Source organism: Mustela lutreola, chromosome 2 (genome assembly GCF_030435805.1).
Source record: "Mustela lutreola isolate mMusLut2 chromosome 2, mMusLut2.pri, whole genome shotgun sequence".
Taxonomy (NCBI): domain Eukaryota; kingdom Metazoa; phylum Chordata; class Mammalia; order Carnivora; family Mustelidae; genus Mustela; species Mustela lutreola.
Window position 1 is genome coordinate 99,122,649 of NC_081291.1, and position 17,559 is coordinate 99,140,207.

Consider the following 17,559-nt stretch of genomic DNA (forward strand, 5'->3'; position numbering starts at 1 on the left):
GGGTTTTTGAATCCAGTTTATCTCATGTGTTCATCAGAAATTAGTCACTAAGCAGGTAATCAGGAAGGAAGAAAATTACATCCCTAATTCTCAACTAAAACCCTAAAATAGTGGGGTGTCAAAACTGGGTATTGATATTATATCAACATCATTTTACTCTGTTGAGGTTCCCAGGATCATCTCTCTTGTTATATTCTTGTTCTTTACATCAAGGGTAATTATCTGTGACAGGTGATATGAGTGGCCTTATTTTAACTCTTCCACCACTTTCTCTTTTGCTATCTTTTCTAACTTTTGTCATCTTTCCTTCAGTTTTATACTGTGCTTTGGGTCTGCTAGTGTCAACTAAAGCACTGTTTAACCTCTAGTTTGCAACCATCAAGAACCAGACTGTGCTTTTCTCAGTTTTTCTCAAGCTGTAAGTTCCGTAGAATAGTTAGGTATTTCTTTTGACTTTGTTCTTCTCAGCTTGTTTGTCATATCCATTTCTTTAAGTATAAGAGAACAATATTCAGTTAAAGAAAGTTTATTTAAGGAGGTTATAGTAGAGACAGCATTGCCTCCTAATTAGTAATCAGTATTGTTTCATGATTGTGACTATTTTTGATGCCAGTCATCCCAATGGTAATTTTTTTTACTTTTCTCTTGACCTCTCCCATGCCCTTGAGTTTCCTAAAACTTCATTTGACAGGCAACTGTTCATTTGGCATTTAACACTGAAAACAATGAACTCTTAAGGGTTTATCTTTTTCTTCTAGAACGGGCCCAAAGTAACCTTCTGTGTTAATGGTATTAATAATGTACCCTGCCCTCTATGAATTAAAATTAGTGCCTGCTGTTCCTTCAGTGTACAGTATTGTTCTTCCAGTATAGGTGATGGGTGACTTTGAGCCAGCTACCTTGTCTGTTTTCCCTCTGGCCACTTGCTCACATGGACACAGTATCTCACTGGTACAAAGATACATGAGCAAGTCCTAAGAGTGACCTCATGAACCTCTTTAGTTGACCATCCTAGCAAGGCAAATGGAACACTTGGATGGACAGGAGAGTGAGGAAACATAGTTGTAAGAACTTGTACCCTATACCTGTATAAATCATTTAATCAGTATATAGAACATTATCCCTCTGTTAGGGTTTTTCCATTTTATTTCCCTCACAGTAAAACTAGAATAGTAATAATTTTTTAAATGATCTTTTATACCAAACCTTGAATATGTTTGTCATCTTTAATTTTGATGATGGCTTCTATAGTGGTTTCTGACCATAAAAATATAGATACTAGACCCATAGTGAGAAATTCTTACACGTTAATAAATGTGTCAAAATTTTGAAACTACTATTGTTGTTACTTGGCTTTTTTTTGTTTTTTGTCTGTTTGTTTTTTAAATTACATTATTAGGGAAAGAGAGCACGAGTGGGGGGAAGGGACAGAAGGAGAGGAGAAGCGAACCCCCCACTGAACAGGGAGTCAGACATGAGATCACAACTTGAGCTGAAGACAGACACTTAACAACTGAGCCACCCAAGCACCCCTGCTGTTGTTATTTGTTACCCTAAATAATGTTACCCAGCTAAATTTATTTCCCCATCTTCATATACCACAGTCAGTGACAATTTAATAAAACTCTTAACTGATGAATTCAGGGTTTTCTACCTAATATGCCACTTTGTTCTTTAAGAAGTTTCAAAATAAGATCTCAGAAGGTTATACACAATACTTATATCATTGCATAAAGATGAACCTTTTCAAGGCAACTCATTTGGAGATGTAGTCATTTGGATGAATTAGTTATAAATTACATTATTGATGTGCCTTATATATTTACTGATTTGTATTTAGTCATTGAAAGTGTCATGAGAACATGCTTCTATTTCATTTTTGTGGTAGTTTAATGATAAATCAGTTGTACAGAAGAACTGATAACCTAGCAGTTATGCATGTAGAAAAATAGTATTAATTGTTTCGTACCAGTGAATAACCTTAAACTTATCAAAAAATCTCTGAACATAAATCTCAGATAATTATAATAGATAACATAGTAATGACTACCATGGTGTATTATTTATTAAGGATTTTCACAAAGGTTTTCCTCTTTCTAAAATCTTGTTAAATCCTGAAATTGGGCTAGCACTGCTCTTAGTGTTTAAGAAAATCTCCTAGAAACCTGGTTGCAGCAGTACTCACATTATCAGCTGTAGTCTGGGGGCTAAAAAAGCCCGAGTGCCTAGTTTTTGAGTGCTTTCAAAGAGCTGGTGTAAGCAAGCATCAGTGCCACTAAAGCTACCATCTGGGAGCACTACATTTTTAAGGGTCAGAGGTTCACAAAGACTTTTCATATACCAGTGTCAAGTGTTATGGTGTTCACTCTTAGATAGAAGCAGACTGCACGCATTCCAGGTCATGCTGACACAAACGCAGCAAGGTCTTAGTCATACATGAACAGAACCCAGAAGTAATCAAGAAGTCAATGAGAGCATTAATATCTTAATAGTTCAGTTATTTTTTTCAAAAATTTTTATTTCTACTCAGTTTTATTGAAAATTAGGTTCGTGGACTGAGCTGCAATATACCTTTTTTCCCCTTCCATAGCTTGATCATGACTTAAAACATGCTCATGAACTCCGCCAGGCTGCATTCAAGCTCTATGCCTCTCTAGGAGCAAACGATGAAGACATCCGGAAGAAGGTGAGTCTGGGAGAGGGGCGTCCCCCAGTCCTGACAGCCAGCAGGCAGGGAGTGACGTCAACCTGAAAGTCGTGGTGAAGAGCACTAACAGTGACTGTTTGAATATAATAAAGCAGAGTGACTAAAGGCATAATTGAAGAATGAATGGGACCCGGATTTGGGGGTTGTTTGTTTTTAGAACATAGAGTGGCATGGCCGTGCTGGAATGACAAATAACTGGTGTGCTTTTTTCTGTCATTAATATGAATTATTATGTTGCACATTTTTGCATGTGTTCTGATAAAAATCAATTCTAGCACTGTGAAGCTTTAGACACCTTGAAAGATCTAACACTAGAATTGTAAATGTTATTTATGGAAAAACTTTCCAATGCCATTGAGAAATTCAAATCTTTATTGTATATTGTTCTTTGATATGTGGCTTAGTTATGTTTTGATTTTTTTTTTGCTGCTGTGCAAGTTTGATGTGAATAAAATCTTTGTGGAATAATGATTTTATGTTTAGTGAGTGGTCATCTGAATTTTCCAGTTCCCAAAAAAATGTGTCACTGGTCTAGCACCTTATGTTACTACAGCCTAGTCTAACACTGAACTCGTGTTCTTTATAGAGTAGTTCTAAGCAGGGACTAAAGGAAGGTGATAAGCTCTGACCTGGCTGCCTCCACAAACCAAAAGGCTGGAGCTTACCACTCAAAAAAAAATACATCATCTAATAAATTTTATACATGGCTTTTAGGAACATCAGTAAATTGTTCCACATAATCTCTCTTGATGAATTATAGCAGAAAGAGGGCATTATTTACTGAAACATGGTGATTTATTATACTCCCATCTAAAGCCCTGTGAGGAAAATCAAAAAGTATTGGGAATTTACCATGATTCAGAGAAGTACTTTGGGCTTGTATAGAGAGAAATAGGGAAAACTGTAGGTTTATTTGAAATAAATTGGAAAGGAACCATTATTGAAGAAAATTGAAATAATACCAGAGAGATTAGATATGTGAGTAGCTTTGATTTATAAATCAGTGCAAAAAACACGACTAAACTGAATGCTTTCCATGTATCTCAATTTCGTTCAGTTAACAAGATGTTTCTGACTTGAAGTGTTTAGTAAATATCTATGAAAATCCTTTTTGACACTTCTTTCATTTGTAATCTGTTACTTCAAGGCAAATATACTAATGATCTGATATTCCCTGTGTGTAAGCATGATTTCTGGATGTTGATATTGATATGTTTCATTCAGCTTAGGTACATGGTATATTGTAGGGGAAGAGGCTTTTATAGCAACTTATATAGATAAAACATTTTTTAAAAAATTGACATGGACTGTATAACTTAAATACATAATGATTTGGTTTTAGATGGTTATTAGGCCCATTGGGAAGAGAAGTATTTTACCTATTCTTTTAGCTCAAGAAGGCTGTGCCATGGACTGAAAGGGAGATAGATAGATGGACCATAAGGGGGGGAAATAGGATGTCCATTTGTACTTCTTTGTACTTTTTTGTTAATAAACTGTTGTTTTGGAATTAATGACTTAATTTGTGATATCATGTTCTAGAAATACTTGCAACGTTAATAGTCTGATCAGTATTAAAACTTGTATTCATAATGTGTATAATTTACTGGTAAGGCTTAATCCTGATAACTTCTGTAGAAAGATGACAAATAAAGAACAAGTTATAATTATTATAATTTTTTGTGTGGTAAAGAAAAGATACTGTGACATTCTTATGTAATGGGGATTTATAGAGTTTTTAGGAAGATATTTAATCTGGGAAATTAAGTGTTTGAATAATTTACAGTTTATAGCAACTACTGAAGAGAGAAATTGTAAAATGAAAAATATAAAATAATTTTGTGATAAAAACTGCATGAAAATGGTTCTTAGGAGTGGGGAATCTTTATTTTCAGTGTATAAAAAATGGTAAAGTGATAACTCTTCCTTTGAATGCATTTATTTCTTTTCCATTTCTTTGTCAAAATAATTATCTGGATAGATTTTTTACTTACTTTCTCCATGAAATATTTAATTACCTTTTATACTTATGCCTTATAAACTTTGATTGTATTCCCTTTTTGTGTAGATTCTTGAAGACAATGTTTATTATTGTTTTATTTTTTAATGCAATATTTATGCTTGTTGAGATGGAATTTCAGTTTACTTGAATTAATGAGTGGAGACTCTGTGAAAGAAATTTCAAGGGCTGTAGACCTCCCCATTCCTCCAAACAAAAGCAATGAAAAGCCTTTTTGTTTAGGATAAAAATATGAAATGTTAAATTGGTCTGCCTTTTAAATGAAAAATGAGAATGCAATTCATTAAATACAGGAGATAATCTATATATCCCATTACCCTAAAATGGCCAGTTAAAGAAATGAGGCAAAATGAAGAAGAGAAAACCAGAGTAAAGAGGTAGAGACGGGTACACAGTAATAAAGGGAAAAGATACAGGCCTTCTCTCATCATAGATTTAGTCTGTCTTCTTGCTTCTGAAGACTTCTAAAGTCCTGTCATGATTTTGTTTCTTGATCATTCTCTCTGGGCTGGAAAAAATGAAGCTAAGGACTGAACATGACCTGTAGATCAGAAATTTACCACTCCTGCGTTGGAGTGGTGATAGTGTATTCCCATTAAAAGAAACCATCTGTATAACAGTCCTTGGAACTTAATAAGCACTCAATAAATATTTGTTGAATAAATATAGAAATGAAAATGCAGAAACCATATACAGAGTGGCATTTCCTTTAATATGCTTGAATCTTTTAGTATCCTTCTGTGCAGAGCAAAGTTGGTATTGGGATTCCTGACTTTGCATCCTTTATCACTCTGTGGTATACTTACAAATTTCCCAGTTTCCCACAGTGCCCTATTAGAAAGTGAAGGAGGGTGGAAAAATCTGCAGTTGGAAGTGGGCAATACTACTCTTGGCTGTGACATAAGGAGGGAGAAGCCCAAAGAAAGATGAAGAACCACTGAGCTTGACAACAGGTGTGGTCTGGCCATACTCAACTTAGAATAATGGAAAGATTCTGGTTGGAGAAAGCAAGGGCAGAGGCAGCAATTGAGAGCTACTCAGTGGAAGAAGGGTCCAGGGCACATTAAGTGTACTGGCAGCAATGCCAGGTAAAGATTAGCTGTAATATCTGCCATGGGCAAAGTCTAGTTTCTAATGATGGTCTTAACCACATGTTAATGCTGACTAAGAAGCATATGTTAGGTTATTGGGACAGCAACAAAAGAAAGAAGTTAAGATACTTAAGATTACTTCAAATACTGCCATTCCCAGTCAAAACTCCAGTCAGTGGTTAAGTCCTTCAGAGGCAGCAGTGGCAAACAGTCCTATAATTGTGAAGCCAAGTCCTTTATAATAAAAAATGGCTCTTAAGAAGACCATCACTTGATAAATACCTGTTGATCATCAGGTTGGAAATTTGAAAGGATTGTTTGACTTTTACGCTCTTCAAGGAACTAGTAGAATTTATCAGAAAGAGAAAGTGTAAATTGAGGAAAACTCGAAGTAGTAAATATAAATTAAAATTCAAGGAAGTTAATAAACTTAACATGGTGTGATTTTTATTTTTGGTAAAAGTAAGGCACATTACAAATGTTAAGTGTAGTACTATGGTAGCCTTTGCTTCTTTGAGATATCTGACTGATGGAGCCTTACAGAAAGTTTTCCTCTTGCATTTTGAATGCTTATATTTTAGCTGTAGATCCATTTTGAGGAACTAGAATGTAAGCTCTATTGAGGGCAGGGATTTTTTATGTTTTGTTTATCACTGTATTCCCAGCATCTACAACATTGCCAGGTGCATAGTTGGCACTAATACATATTTGAAGAATGGATGAATGAATGGACAAATGGATGAGTGAACCATATTGTAAAATTGCATTAAGCACCCTTAATCCAATTATACATGGGTGTTTTTGCATTGAGAACTTAACATAACTTTATTAGTAGTTACACAGGTTTGTAAAGAGATGGGCCTTAAAATACAGGGAATCTATCTGACCATATAGTCAAGGGGATTCACTACATTTAGCATAGGGAAAATGTAAGAAACTCCCATTTTTCAAGAGGCAGACAATTCCAAGTGTGTGTCTTTTCATTTTGATAATAGATCAAAGAGAACATGTTTTATGGTATGGTAGTTTAATTTTGAAATGGTTTTTACTATTATTTCTTAGGGGTTCTTTTGATGTATAAATGTATGAGTTTAAAAATATTTATAGCATTCACAACTGTGAATCTGGACCAATTTTTGTTTTTTTTCCTGTAGGGATAAAGATATGATTTGGTTTATAGGAATTAGCCTCTTAGAAATCAACCTATTCTGCAAGTTATACATGTCTGTATAAAATACTATCTGAATATCGGATTTTTTATGATTAGTAATTTGATTGTGCATTGATTGATTGAACTTCCTACATTGTAGAAACATTGTCCAGTGGAAAGCAGAGGTGAGATCAAGAGCAGTAAAACACAGCCTTAAAATTCAGCATTTATAATAAAATCTCAGTAAGTCAGAGAAAAGTAAGAAATGAACAGTAAGAATTTGCTAGGGGTTCAAAGAATTATTGGGAACTAATTAAAATGAACATGGTGATATCAATATAGCTATCCTTGAATCAAGTTAGAAATTAATAATTTAATATTTTTGTTATTTTTAATGTTTTCTAAATGCCTTTTATATTTTCAAGAATTGAAAACACGAACTCTTAAGTTTTTTTCCCTTGGGGTGGAAAAAAATCATCCAGTCACAGATGTTTTTTACATGATAAATGTAAAGACAGTAGCCAAGGGTGAGATTTTTTTTCTTTTCCCAACTGAACAGTGGATTTTTGTTTGTTTGTTTTGTTTTTTAAGGCAGAGAAAATAAGAAAAAAAAGGAAAACAAAGAAGGAGAATTTGTCTTCTACCCTCTTTTTCCCAGCAAAGGAAGTTATATCTGCAGGGTCATTGTGAGAATGAGATCTAAAGTATTTAAAATATTTAGCAGGGTGACTGTAAGTGCTCAATAAAAGGAAGCATTTGTTAGAATATCTTAAATGACTTAATTGGAAGAGTAAAAATAAATATATATTTTGAAGTGTCTTAGAAAAACCTAAACAGCATTGGAGCATAAATTTTTAAAAAGTTTGCAATGAAGATAGTGATGCTTATGCTATAAATTTCCAAAACTATTATTCATTCTAGTAAAAAGAATATTTGTACTTCAGAAGCATAGGCCCTTTCTTTAGTTCATCTCTCATTAAGGAGAAGATGTCTTTTTACTCTTACATTTTAAAACATATTTAAAATACTGGTTTTCAAAACTATTTGATGCCATCGCTGTAGTATGGTATCCAAAGCACCAAATATAATATTTTCTTGGAGTTAAGTTGAATATTACAATATATATCAATAATTGGTAAAATCGTAGGTAATAATAGATGTCTTCAGAAAATTGAGGAGTCCAAGTTTTACCTGATTTTGGTTACCTAAGTACTACTGTCCATGATTGCCTCAGATGTCATTTCTCCAAAGCATCATCATTTGTATAAAATCATATCTCAAACATATATGTTCAAATTTTGAACAAATACAAGTTCTTCTGTATTTTTAAAGTTACAAGATTTTAAAATATATTGATAAACATAGATTAGTTTTTCCTTATATTTTTCTGCTATAAAAAACTTAAGCATTTCACTTTTGAACATTTTTATCATGGGTTGTAGGTAGATTTTATTACTAGTTGGTTTTCTGAGTAACAGTGTAATTATACCGTGAATTTCTATTTTTAAATATTTTTGCAAAGTTCAGTAATTTTAAATGGTCATTTAAAAGTCACAGTGTCAAAATTCTGTAAATTTCTCTGCCATGAAATTGGGCAGATGCAAGGAATTATTTCTGAGCTTTGGCCTGCATGTTGAAACAAACGCCTGAAACAAACATGTTGAAAGTTTTCGACGGTACCACAGAAGTGGCACCCTTCAGGACTTGGCTTTGCTACTGAGTAATAGCAAATTCATGCAGAATTCAGAATTCCTTGACTTAATCTGTGGTTAAATTGTTAGTTATCTTCTTAAGGCTAATCTACCAAAGAATTTTAAATGAACTCTGCAACATTCTTTCATAATGGTAAGTAATTTTAGAGTTAACCATGACCGTACCAGGTTTTGCCACTTGCCCACAGTATTGAGACCCTTGGCCTTCAACATACTGAAAGAAGCAAACCTGGGAGTGATAATGCTATATACATAATAGAGGTATTTATATAATCAAGTAATGGATTTTTATTTGAGTTTCATTAAGTGGGGACATAAAATTGAATATTATGTTATTTGTGTTGTTGTAGTTGCATAAACCATTAATTATAATTCTTGTTCTTAAAATGTGAAGTACAAGTTGGTTATTTTGTTGTTTACAATCTAAGACAGATGAAAACCACGAGATGGGTTAAAATATGATCTTTATTAGATTTTTGGAACTAAAATTAGTTTTCAGAATGTTCTGTGTGGAAATGAATGAAATGTTTATGATGATACAATATTTGTGGAATAGTAGACCTTGAGAAAATTGAGTTTGTGATGAACCAGGACCATTGCTCTTACACTTTTTCCCATGATTATAAATGCTAGCACAGGGCTTGGCAAACTGTACCCTGTAGGTACTTAACACCTATGTAATATAATCTATAACCTGCCAGTTCAGAATGGTTTTTGCATTTTTATATGGTTGGTGGGAAAAAATCAAAAGAATATTTCCTGACATTTGAGAAATAAATTCAAATTTGTATTCATAAACTTTTTTTTCTACTTTTTGTCAGCTTTATTGAAGTCTAGTTGATAAAATATTCATAAAATTCTATGGAATATAACCATATTGATTTGTTTCTTTGTTGCCTGTGGCTGTTTTACCCTTCAGTGGCAGGTTGAGTAGTTGGCAACACAATCATATGCCACAAAGCCTAAAATAAGTTTGCCCACCCTGTGCTAATAATGCATAGCTAAATATAAGTGATCATAAACCAGTTAGGTGAAAAACTGTTTCCTGTTTGCCTCTTTGTAATGGACTGTAGAAAGAAATGAGGCCACACAAAAGTTAGGGGAGGGTAAGATCAATTGTCTAACTTCCTGAAAGAGAAGCATCATCAAGTGTTGATGATATGTCATGGTCACTGGATACTTTTCTACATGGTGATTCCCTGGTTTGAATGATTTTGGCATATAACGGACCCCAGACAAATTGGATAATAGCTATACATTGGTTTATGGTAGGAAACATTATATGTTCTGTGTAATGGTCAGCAAAGTTGCCTGAATAAGATATTTCACTATGTCAAAGAGAAAAATAAAGGTCCAGTGTGTGTATTAAGAAAACGTCTATTCAACCTTTGTGACATATGAAGCATTGGGTTATGTGGTATGGGGGGCATAGAACAATTACATAACTCAGATATAAATATCAGATAATCTGTTTAGGAAATTTAATTTTAATATAACTGCTACCATTTATTGAGCATTTACTATGTGCTAGACATGGTGATAGGCATTAGCACGTCATCTCCTTTAAGCCTCATATAACCCTCTGAGATAGCTGTTGCAGATCAGGAAATAAGCAATTTGACCAAGGCCACCCAGATAGTAAGTGACACCACCTACATTCTATCCCAGTCTCTGACTCCAAAGCCCATGCTGTGAACTGTTACTTTACTCATGTAAAGTTAAATACCATTACTAGAGCCAAATTATGGTATGAAATGGCAAGAAAACTCACAGGAGAACGCAATAGTCAAAGTAGTTGAAAAAGAAAATGCTGTGAATTGAGAGAACTTAATAGCTTTTATTAGCTGGTTACAAAGCATCAGATTGAGAAAAACGTGTCTATTTTCTCACATAGCTTTTGGTACAAAGTAGGCAGTGAGTTGCTTTTATTATTCCCATTTATTCATCTGGCATTTACAATATGTACCTCCTCCTGTGTGTCCAGGAATAAAGAACACTGGTGTGTACCTTTTAGGAGCTCACAATTTAAAGTAGTTAAGGAGATGAGACGCTAAATTGCTACATAATAATTCCAGAGCCTCATGTGTGATAAAGTGTTGTCCACATTGAAAGCCAGTTTTGCCATGATCGGTACAGCCACATACGATTAAGATATGGCTGTAATTAAAATAGCCTATTCTGAATGAATCTGGAAGAGTCATTATATAATAATCAGTGTATGTCATAGTATAATATGTATTATTTACATTATATATTATTTAGATAATATATCTTATATAATAGTCTCATCTAAAATAAGAGTATTTGAAAGCATTCTCACCTCCTTCTAAAATATTAAAATAAGTTGTTTCAGAAGTTTTGACCCACAGAATGAAGAATCTTCATATCTCTGTTCTATATCAGTTGGAAATGTTTTTCTAAGGGCACTGTCTAGACGTGATCACATTATAAACTAATGTCCTAGAAGCATCCAGAATGAATGATATAACCAAAGTACTGTTACAGCATTTTATTTTGTAGATAGCTTCCTTATGGAATAGATTTAAACTTAAAGCAACATTTTGAAATCCTTGTATCTTCTTAGTTATCCCTTGTCAAACAATGTTTATAAACTCCATAGAAGCATTACCTGGCAAATAGTGGATGCTGTGCTTGTATTTATGAGTCAATTGTGTAAGTCTGGACGTGAAAATTCAGCCAGCCAACCTATAGGATAATTAAGACTGTTGCATACACAGCTGTGTATATAGAGGAGTAGGGATTGAACAGAGCCATTGTGTTGCACAGTTCTTGGGGCAGTGCGTCATTCAGATCCCTGGAAAACAGTAAAAGGTGGAGGGGAAGTTTCTAGTCCTGTTATTTAAAGTAACTTTTTTAATGGTTTTATTTATGTGCTAAAATGAAAGAATAGAATTCAGCAGCTATTTATGTTTTGTTTTGCCATTAAGCTGATAGTTGAGTTTTTAAAATTGAACTTTTGAACTTTTATATGTAGAGAAATATTTTTTGAGAAAGTATTGATTTATTTTTAGATGTCATAAGTGTTTCTGACACGGTGTGTTTGGTTTTATGAGAAGGAGACATTGGGCCAACTTCTTTCCAAAGTGTAGAGAAGTTTAGAACTTTCAGTATTTCTTCTAAATATTTAACATTAGTGAACACTTAAGTTGCTTAGCTCTTAAGAAGAGAAAAAGGTCCTGAGGTACAAATTACAAAATACCACTTAAAGAGACTTAAAAGCAAGAATGAAATCTAGAAGGTTAAGAATATGTCCACTGCAAGAACGAGCTCTCTTCTTTGTCCTCCACTCCTAAAATGAAGTGATACCATTCCCATTTGGCCTGTAAGAGGAGTTAGATGTTAATTTAATTCAGTGTCTTTAGGAAAAAGGACAAAAAGGAGGCCTTGTAGATCAACTCTTGGGATGTTTTGGCTTTTACTTCTCTGGCTGAGAGAAGTTAACTATTTCCTCCTACCCTCTATGTCCCAAGATCATGGAGTTTGAGAAATTTGATATGAATGTGGGAGTGGGTAGCAATGGAAGACTGAGAGAAGGGAAGAAATACTTCGTAAAATGTTTTCTGAGACTCAGGAATATAATGGGTTGATCAGCTATTTGTCCTAAGAGAAGCTGTGTATCTTTTAGAAAAAAAAGAGCCTTTGGTAGAAACTACCCTTTTTTTAAAAAAAACTATTTGCTTGAGGAAAATGTCAGCAGCAGCAAAGATACTACATAGAATAGACTGTGGGTGGGAAAGCCTACAGTTCTTATCCAGAACAGATGGGGCTTATGGCCTGAGAACTGTAGAATATTCTGTTTAGTTAGTATCTACAGAAGCTCGACACTGATTCTAGAATGGAGATCAAGTCATCAGGGAACTGAGTTGAAAAATCAGTGGAACTCACTCTTGTGGCTTTTTTCACAGTGTTTCCTTGGCTTACCTTTTCTTCATTGGCTTCCATTCTCTCCCACCTTTGGCATTTTTACCCCCAACTAAAGCTGAATCATTGATTTTTATTCTCTCTCTTTGGGGGCCCTATGAATTGTATCTTTGTCATTTCAGTTTATTAATGATGACCTCTCTTGTATAGTATATTAATTTTTATCAGCCTAGGATGTCAGCATATAGGCTGTAGTTTCCACAGTACTGATAACATTTTCTTTTTCTTTTCTTTTCTTTTCCTTTCTTTTCTTTTCTTTTCTTTTTTCTTTTCTTTCTAAGTACTGGTAACTTTTTAACTACTTTTCTCCCAGTTTTCCAAGTCAGATCTCAATTTAGTTACTAAGGTTAAGCAAAAATTTCATCCTTTAGCACAGCAAGTGAAATGGACCTCACACTATTAGTAAGAAAACCCAGTGGAGCCCTACCACTGTCCCAGTTTGCCTGGAGAACCTTGACCAAGAACTTAATCTTTTTTAATTTCAAAGACCTCAGTGATGAACTGAGGAGGAGTTTATTTCTAAAACCCCTTAAGATTTTAACATTACTCAATTAAAAACCTAACTATACATATTTTTAATTCCTTTGGATAGTTATGTCTGCTGCCGTCAGTGGCATTGAGAAGAAAGCAGTTGAGGATTTGGGTTCCCAGGTGAACCTCTCTAGGAAAGCATAGCAGCTGCCCCTAGGTTGATTTGTGGAAGGCCGTATACTGTTGGGGTGTATTTGTTTTGCTCTTCTGTTTTAATAAAGGAATGGGTATAAGGATGTACTCAGGAATTAGAAATATTAAGTGCATTTCCATTATATACATGGCATCGTGTCTTTTAGTTAAGTATTTTTTGATAAAATCAGTATGGCCACTTCCTAAAACCTAGGGAAAGTTTGGTTTTCCATTTTTAAGTTTGGATCCCCAGGCCCCTATTGATTCTATTCAGGCTACTGGATAAGCTAGTTGTACATGCTTATCTCACTCTAGCATCTAACTTGTTATCTCATAACCCCTCTCCTTCCTCTACCATGTTTCTAAAACCAGTCTCTTGACTATACTGACATCAGACCTTGTGTTCATAGAGCTCATCTGCTCAAAAAAAGATGTTTTATGAGGAGCTGGACCTTAAATAGGTGACCCCTGGTCAGCAAGACTCAACTTTGTATCCTGGGACTTGTCTACATTGACACTTATGAATTGAAAGGGTTGCCATCCATACCCAACAGGGTGCAGTGTCCATTGTAGACCCTTTTTCCTTGCCAGACCTACTCTCTTTTCTGACCTCCCTGTTCTGCATCTTGCTTGGCTGCTTAGTCTCTGCTCCTGTAACTAGATTTTCTGGATTTGCTACCTTATCCACTTAAATCTTAGTTCAGTTCCAAGTCTTTACTCTTTCTAGCCAGTTCTCTCTTGTCATTTTTTGTGAAGACTTTCTGGGAACCTTTCACAAAAGCCTACCTGGAATTGTATTTGCCTGACCATTGTGCACATTAGTATAAGTAATTGATGTTAAGAAAATGCCTGTTTTACAATCCCAACTCCCTTGACCCCAAGTCAACCCACTTTGAATTGTTTGAGAAGTTTCTTGACACCAGTAAGAATTTGCCTGGTTTTTACATTCTCTGCTCGACCTGTTTTGATCACAGTTCAAGGTCCAATCTGAAGTTGCTAATACCTGGAAAATGCTTCATTCTCATTCATGCTGGGAGAATAGTTGGGCCTTATTTTTAACTCTGATTCTTCCAGTTCTTTTTAGGCTCTCAGGAATGGGTGGTATATGACTTGGCCACAGCTAAGGTATGAGTCCAGTAGGGCTTATGGAGGGCTAGGGAATTCCCTTGTAAGTCAATGCCATTTTCATCTTAAGAACATTCCAATGTGTGCCATGAACCTTAGGATTATCTGGATTCTGCATTTTCCCCATGACCCTCTAGCCTGCTGCCCTTTTCTCTCACAGGCCATAGGGTTCTTCTGTCCCAATGACAGGGACCTTTTCTACCCCTGCAAAGAGCTACAGTGTCAGAGAAAAAAGCTTAGCAAAAACATATAGTCATGAGCACTAAAGACACCAGCAGAGAGAGAACTTAGCGCCTAGTCCATTAACCTAAAACTTCATCAGTTTATGATGCAGCATTTTTATGTGGTTTAATTCTGTAGTTAAATTTGCAACCCAATCCACTAGAATAGCAGAGATAAAGGGTGCCTCCACTCTGAAGATTCAGTCCACCTCTTATACTCCTGGCCAGGCACGGTGTCTGTGTAACAGAGGGCCTGCCCACCTGCCCACCCTTCCTTCTTCCTTTTATTCCTTCCTTCCTTTCTTTTTATTTATTTATTTATTTATTTATTTATTAATTAAAGCAAATTCAATAAGCTATGCCACAGGGCAAGTTTGCTGAACTGTGGCTGAGGAATTTCCAACCAGAACCATGAGGCAGAACAATTTGAAACTTTATTTGACATTGTTCTTGTATTCTGGAAAGACCTAAGATCCTTTACAGGGGCTAGGACTTGGCTGTCATTATCAAGGCTTTGTAGCCCAGTATAGTTGTTAAAAGGCACTATGGAGGGCGTCTGGGTGGCTCACCGGGTTAAGCCTGTCTTCAGCTCAGGTCATGATCCCAGGGTCCTGGGATCAAGCCCCACGTCGGGTTCTCTGCTCTGCAGGGAGCCTGCTTACCCCTCTTTCTCTGCCTGTCTCTCTGCCTACTTGTGATCTCTGTCAAATAAATAAATAAATAAAATCTTAAAAAAAAAAAAAATGTCCCATGGAGAGCAAGTTTTATTGTGCTTGCCTTTCCAGCCCAGGTCTAAAAAGTTATCTGGTGCTGTTAGACCTTCAGTGGGTCAGAGATCTATGGCAACAGCCACTGCCAACTCCTTCCCAGCTGACCTAAAAATTTTTTCTCTGAATGTGATTCCAAACCTTTCTCTGCTTTGTAATCTCATTTTAATCTTTATTTTGGTCAGTATGTTCACTGTATTGCTCCTTTATCCCTTACCAGATGATCTGAATACCCTAAAGAATACAAAATCACAGTTAGATTATGTTGCTCATTCACATAGCCTCTCAGGATACCTTTTTGGATTGGAATCCTAGGTTCACATTCTGATTTTGCATTATTTTCACCCTCTTGCTCCCAGACTGGTATCTTGATAGAAAAGGTGGGCCAGTCATTCAAGTAATGGGCTTTCCAAGATGTTGGCAGGGTTACTAAAGTCCCTCCACAACAAGTTTGAATACAAATCCAGGCCTCCTACTTGTAGACGTTTTTTGATAGATTGTAACCTAAGAAGGGTCACCTTGTGCCTGAAAGAGAAAAATACCTCCGAATAGTCCTACTGTTTTATATCCTAAATTAGGGGAAAGGTTTACCAGCCAGTTTATAGCTATTCTCTAGCTCCAGAATACTAGCTCCCACACCCCCAGGAAACTTAAAGCATGAAACTGTGCTCTATATAATGATTGGCTGCTTACATAGTTCCCCACTGTCTGCTGGCCTAAGCCTCAGTATTGTCTGGTATGGTCATTAATGGCCATTTCCCAGCATTCTGAGAGTGGGTATTTTTCCCACTTACCTTTGTGGACACTTAATTCATTCTGTCTGCCTTAAGCCCTATTGCTCCTGTCATTCCTAAAGTGCTTTTGCTAACAGCAAGTGCTATAGCACTCATTCAGTAGTTCATTGCACTCACTTAACCTACACTGTAAGTTTGGTGGGAACAGGGGCTTTTCTGCCTCACCATTTTATCTTCAAGATTTAAAACTGTGCCTCGCATTTGGTGGGCACTCACATATTTACTGAATAAGTAAATGTGGCCTTGTAAATAGGAGCTGTGCCCTATTTGCCCTTAGTCTAGCCTGCTCCCTGATTTATGACTCCTTATCTAACTAGGCCTGTACTGTCTCGTCTCTTCTACTCTACCTTCCCATGTTGCTTCTGGATAACATGATAGTTTTGCCCAGGCAAACATGATTTTTCTTTACATGCTGATTGCAAATGATTGAAGGTAGAATAATAATTGCTCTAGCCCCTCGTTTTACTGAAGGCCCACGGAGGTCAAATAATTTGGTCAGGATCATAGAGCAAATCTATATGCCTAATGATTGCTACCCTTGTCCTGACCCTTGGCAGATTTACATCTTTGGTTGGATGTGGCCAATAAACATTATCCAGAAGCTTCGTTAAATTCTTGGTCATGTCCAGGTTTCCTAAGCATCTGGAGCCAGCCTAATAACATTTCTTAGCTCTCGGAGGATAATCTTGTGTTCCCACCCCCACCACGACTTTGTTCTTGGAATAAAGAATTTTAGATTAGGGAATATCAAGCTGATTTTGAAGTACCAGCATTGTCATATGTAGAATGAGAGATGAGCAGAGCCTTGTGTCTGTTTAAGGAAGGGAAGGGGTAAGAGGACTACAGCTTAAGGAGCTCCCCAGGTGATCTCCCCATACCTCCCAGCGAGGTATCTTCCAGGTGGGAGTAATGACTCACATTAACGTTGTCACTCATGTTGGGGACTACCTTGTGAGCACAGTTCTCTAACCAGGGCGGTATTACAAGCATGGCTAAGAATCAGGAGTCTGGAGTCAGATGCCTGAGTTCCTCTCTGCTTTGTGATCCCAGGCAAACTCTATCATCTAGAACCTTCAGTTGCCTAACAGGCTAATGAGAATAATTGTAATAATGCCTGCAAGAGGGTTAAATCAGATCATGTAATATGCGTAGTAGCACAATGCTCAGCACATTGATGTACTTAACAAATGTTAGTTGTTTTTGTTAACATTTTGGTTTTGATTGTATTAGCTTTTTTTCTAATAGGTGGTTTTTCTATAGGACCACACAAATTAAGCTTAATTTCTTCCACATAATATTTATTTTGTATCTGTCTATTGCTTAATGAAGGAAAATTACATGCTATCTTATTTTTAAATTTTAAAAAA

At 35.8% G+C, this 17,559-nt stretch overlaps 1 protein-coding gene across 4 annotated transcripts in view; it reads left to right on the forward strand.

Moving 5' to 3' along the window:
* Positions 1-17,559, forward strand: part of ARMC8 (armadillo repeat containing 8) — a 106,356-nt gene that overhangs the window by 59,603 nt on the left and 29,194 nt on the right. For all 4 annotated transcript variants that reach the window (XM_059162721.1, XM_059162722.1, XM_059162724.1 and 1 more), the window contains one exon: positions 2,591-2,686. In XM_059162721.1, the coding sequence (XP_059018704.1) occupies positions 2,591-2,686 (96 nt within the window). The remainder of the gene's footprint in view (positions 1-2,590; positions 2,687-17,559) is intronic.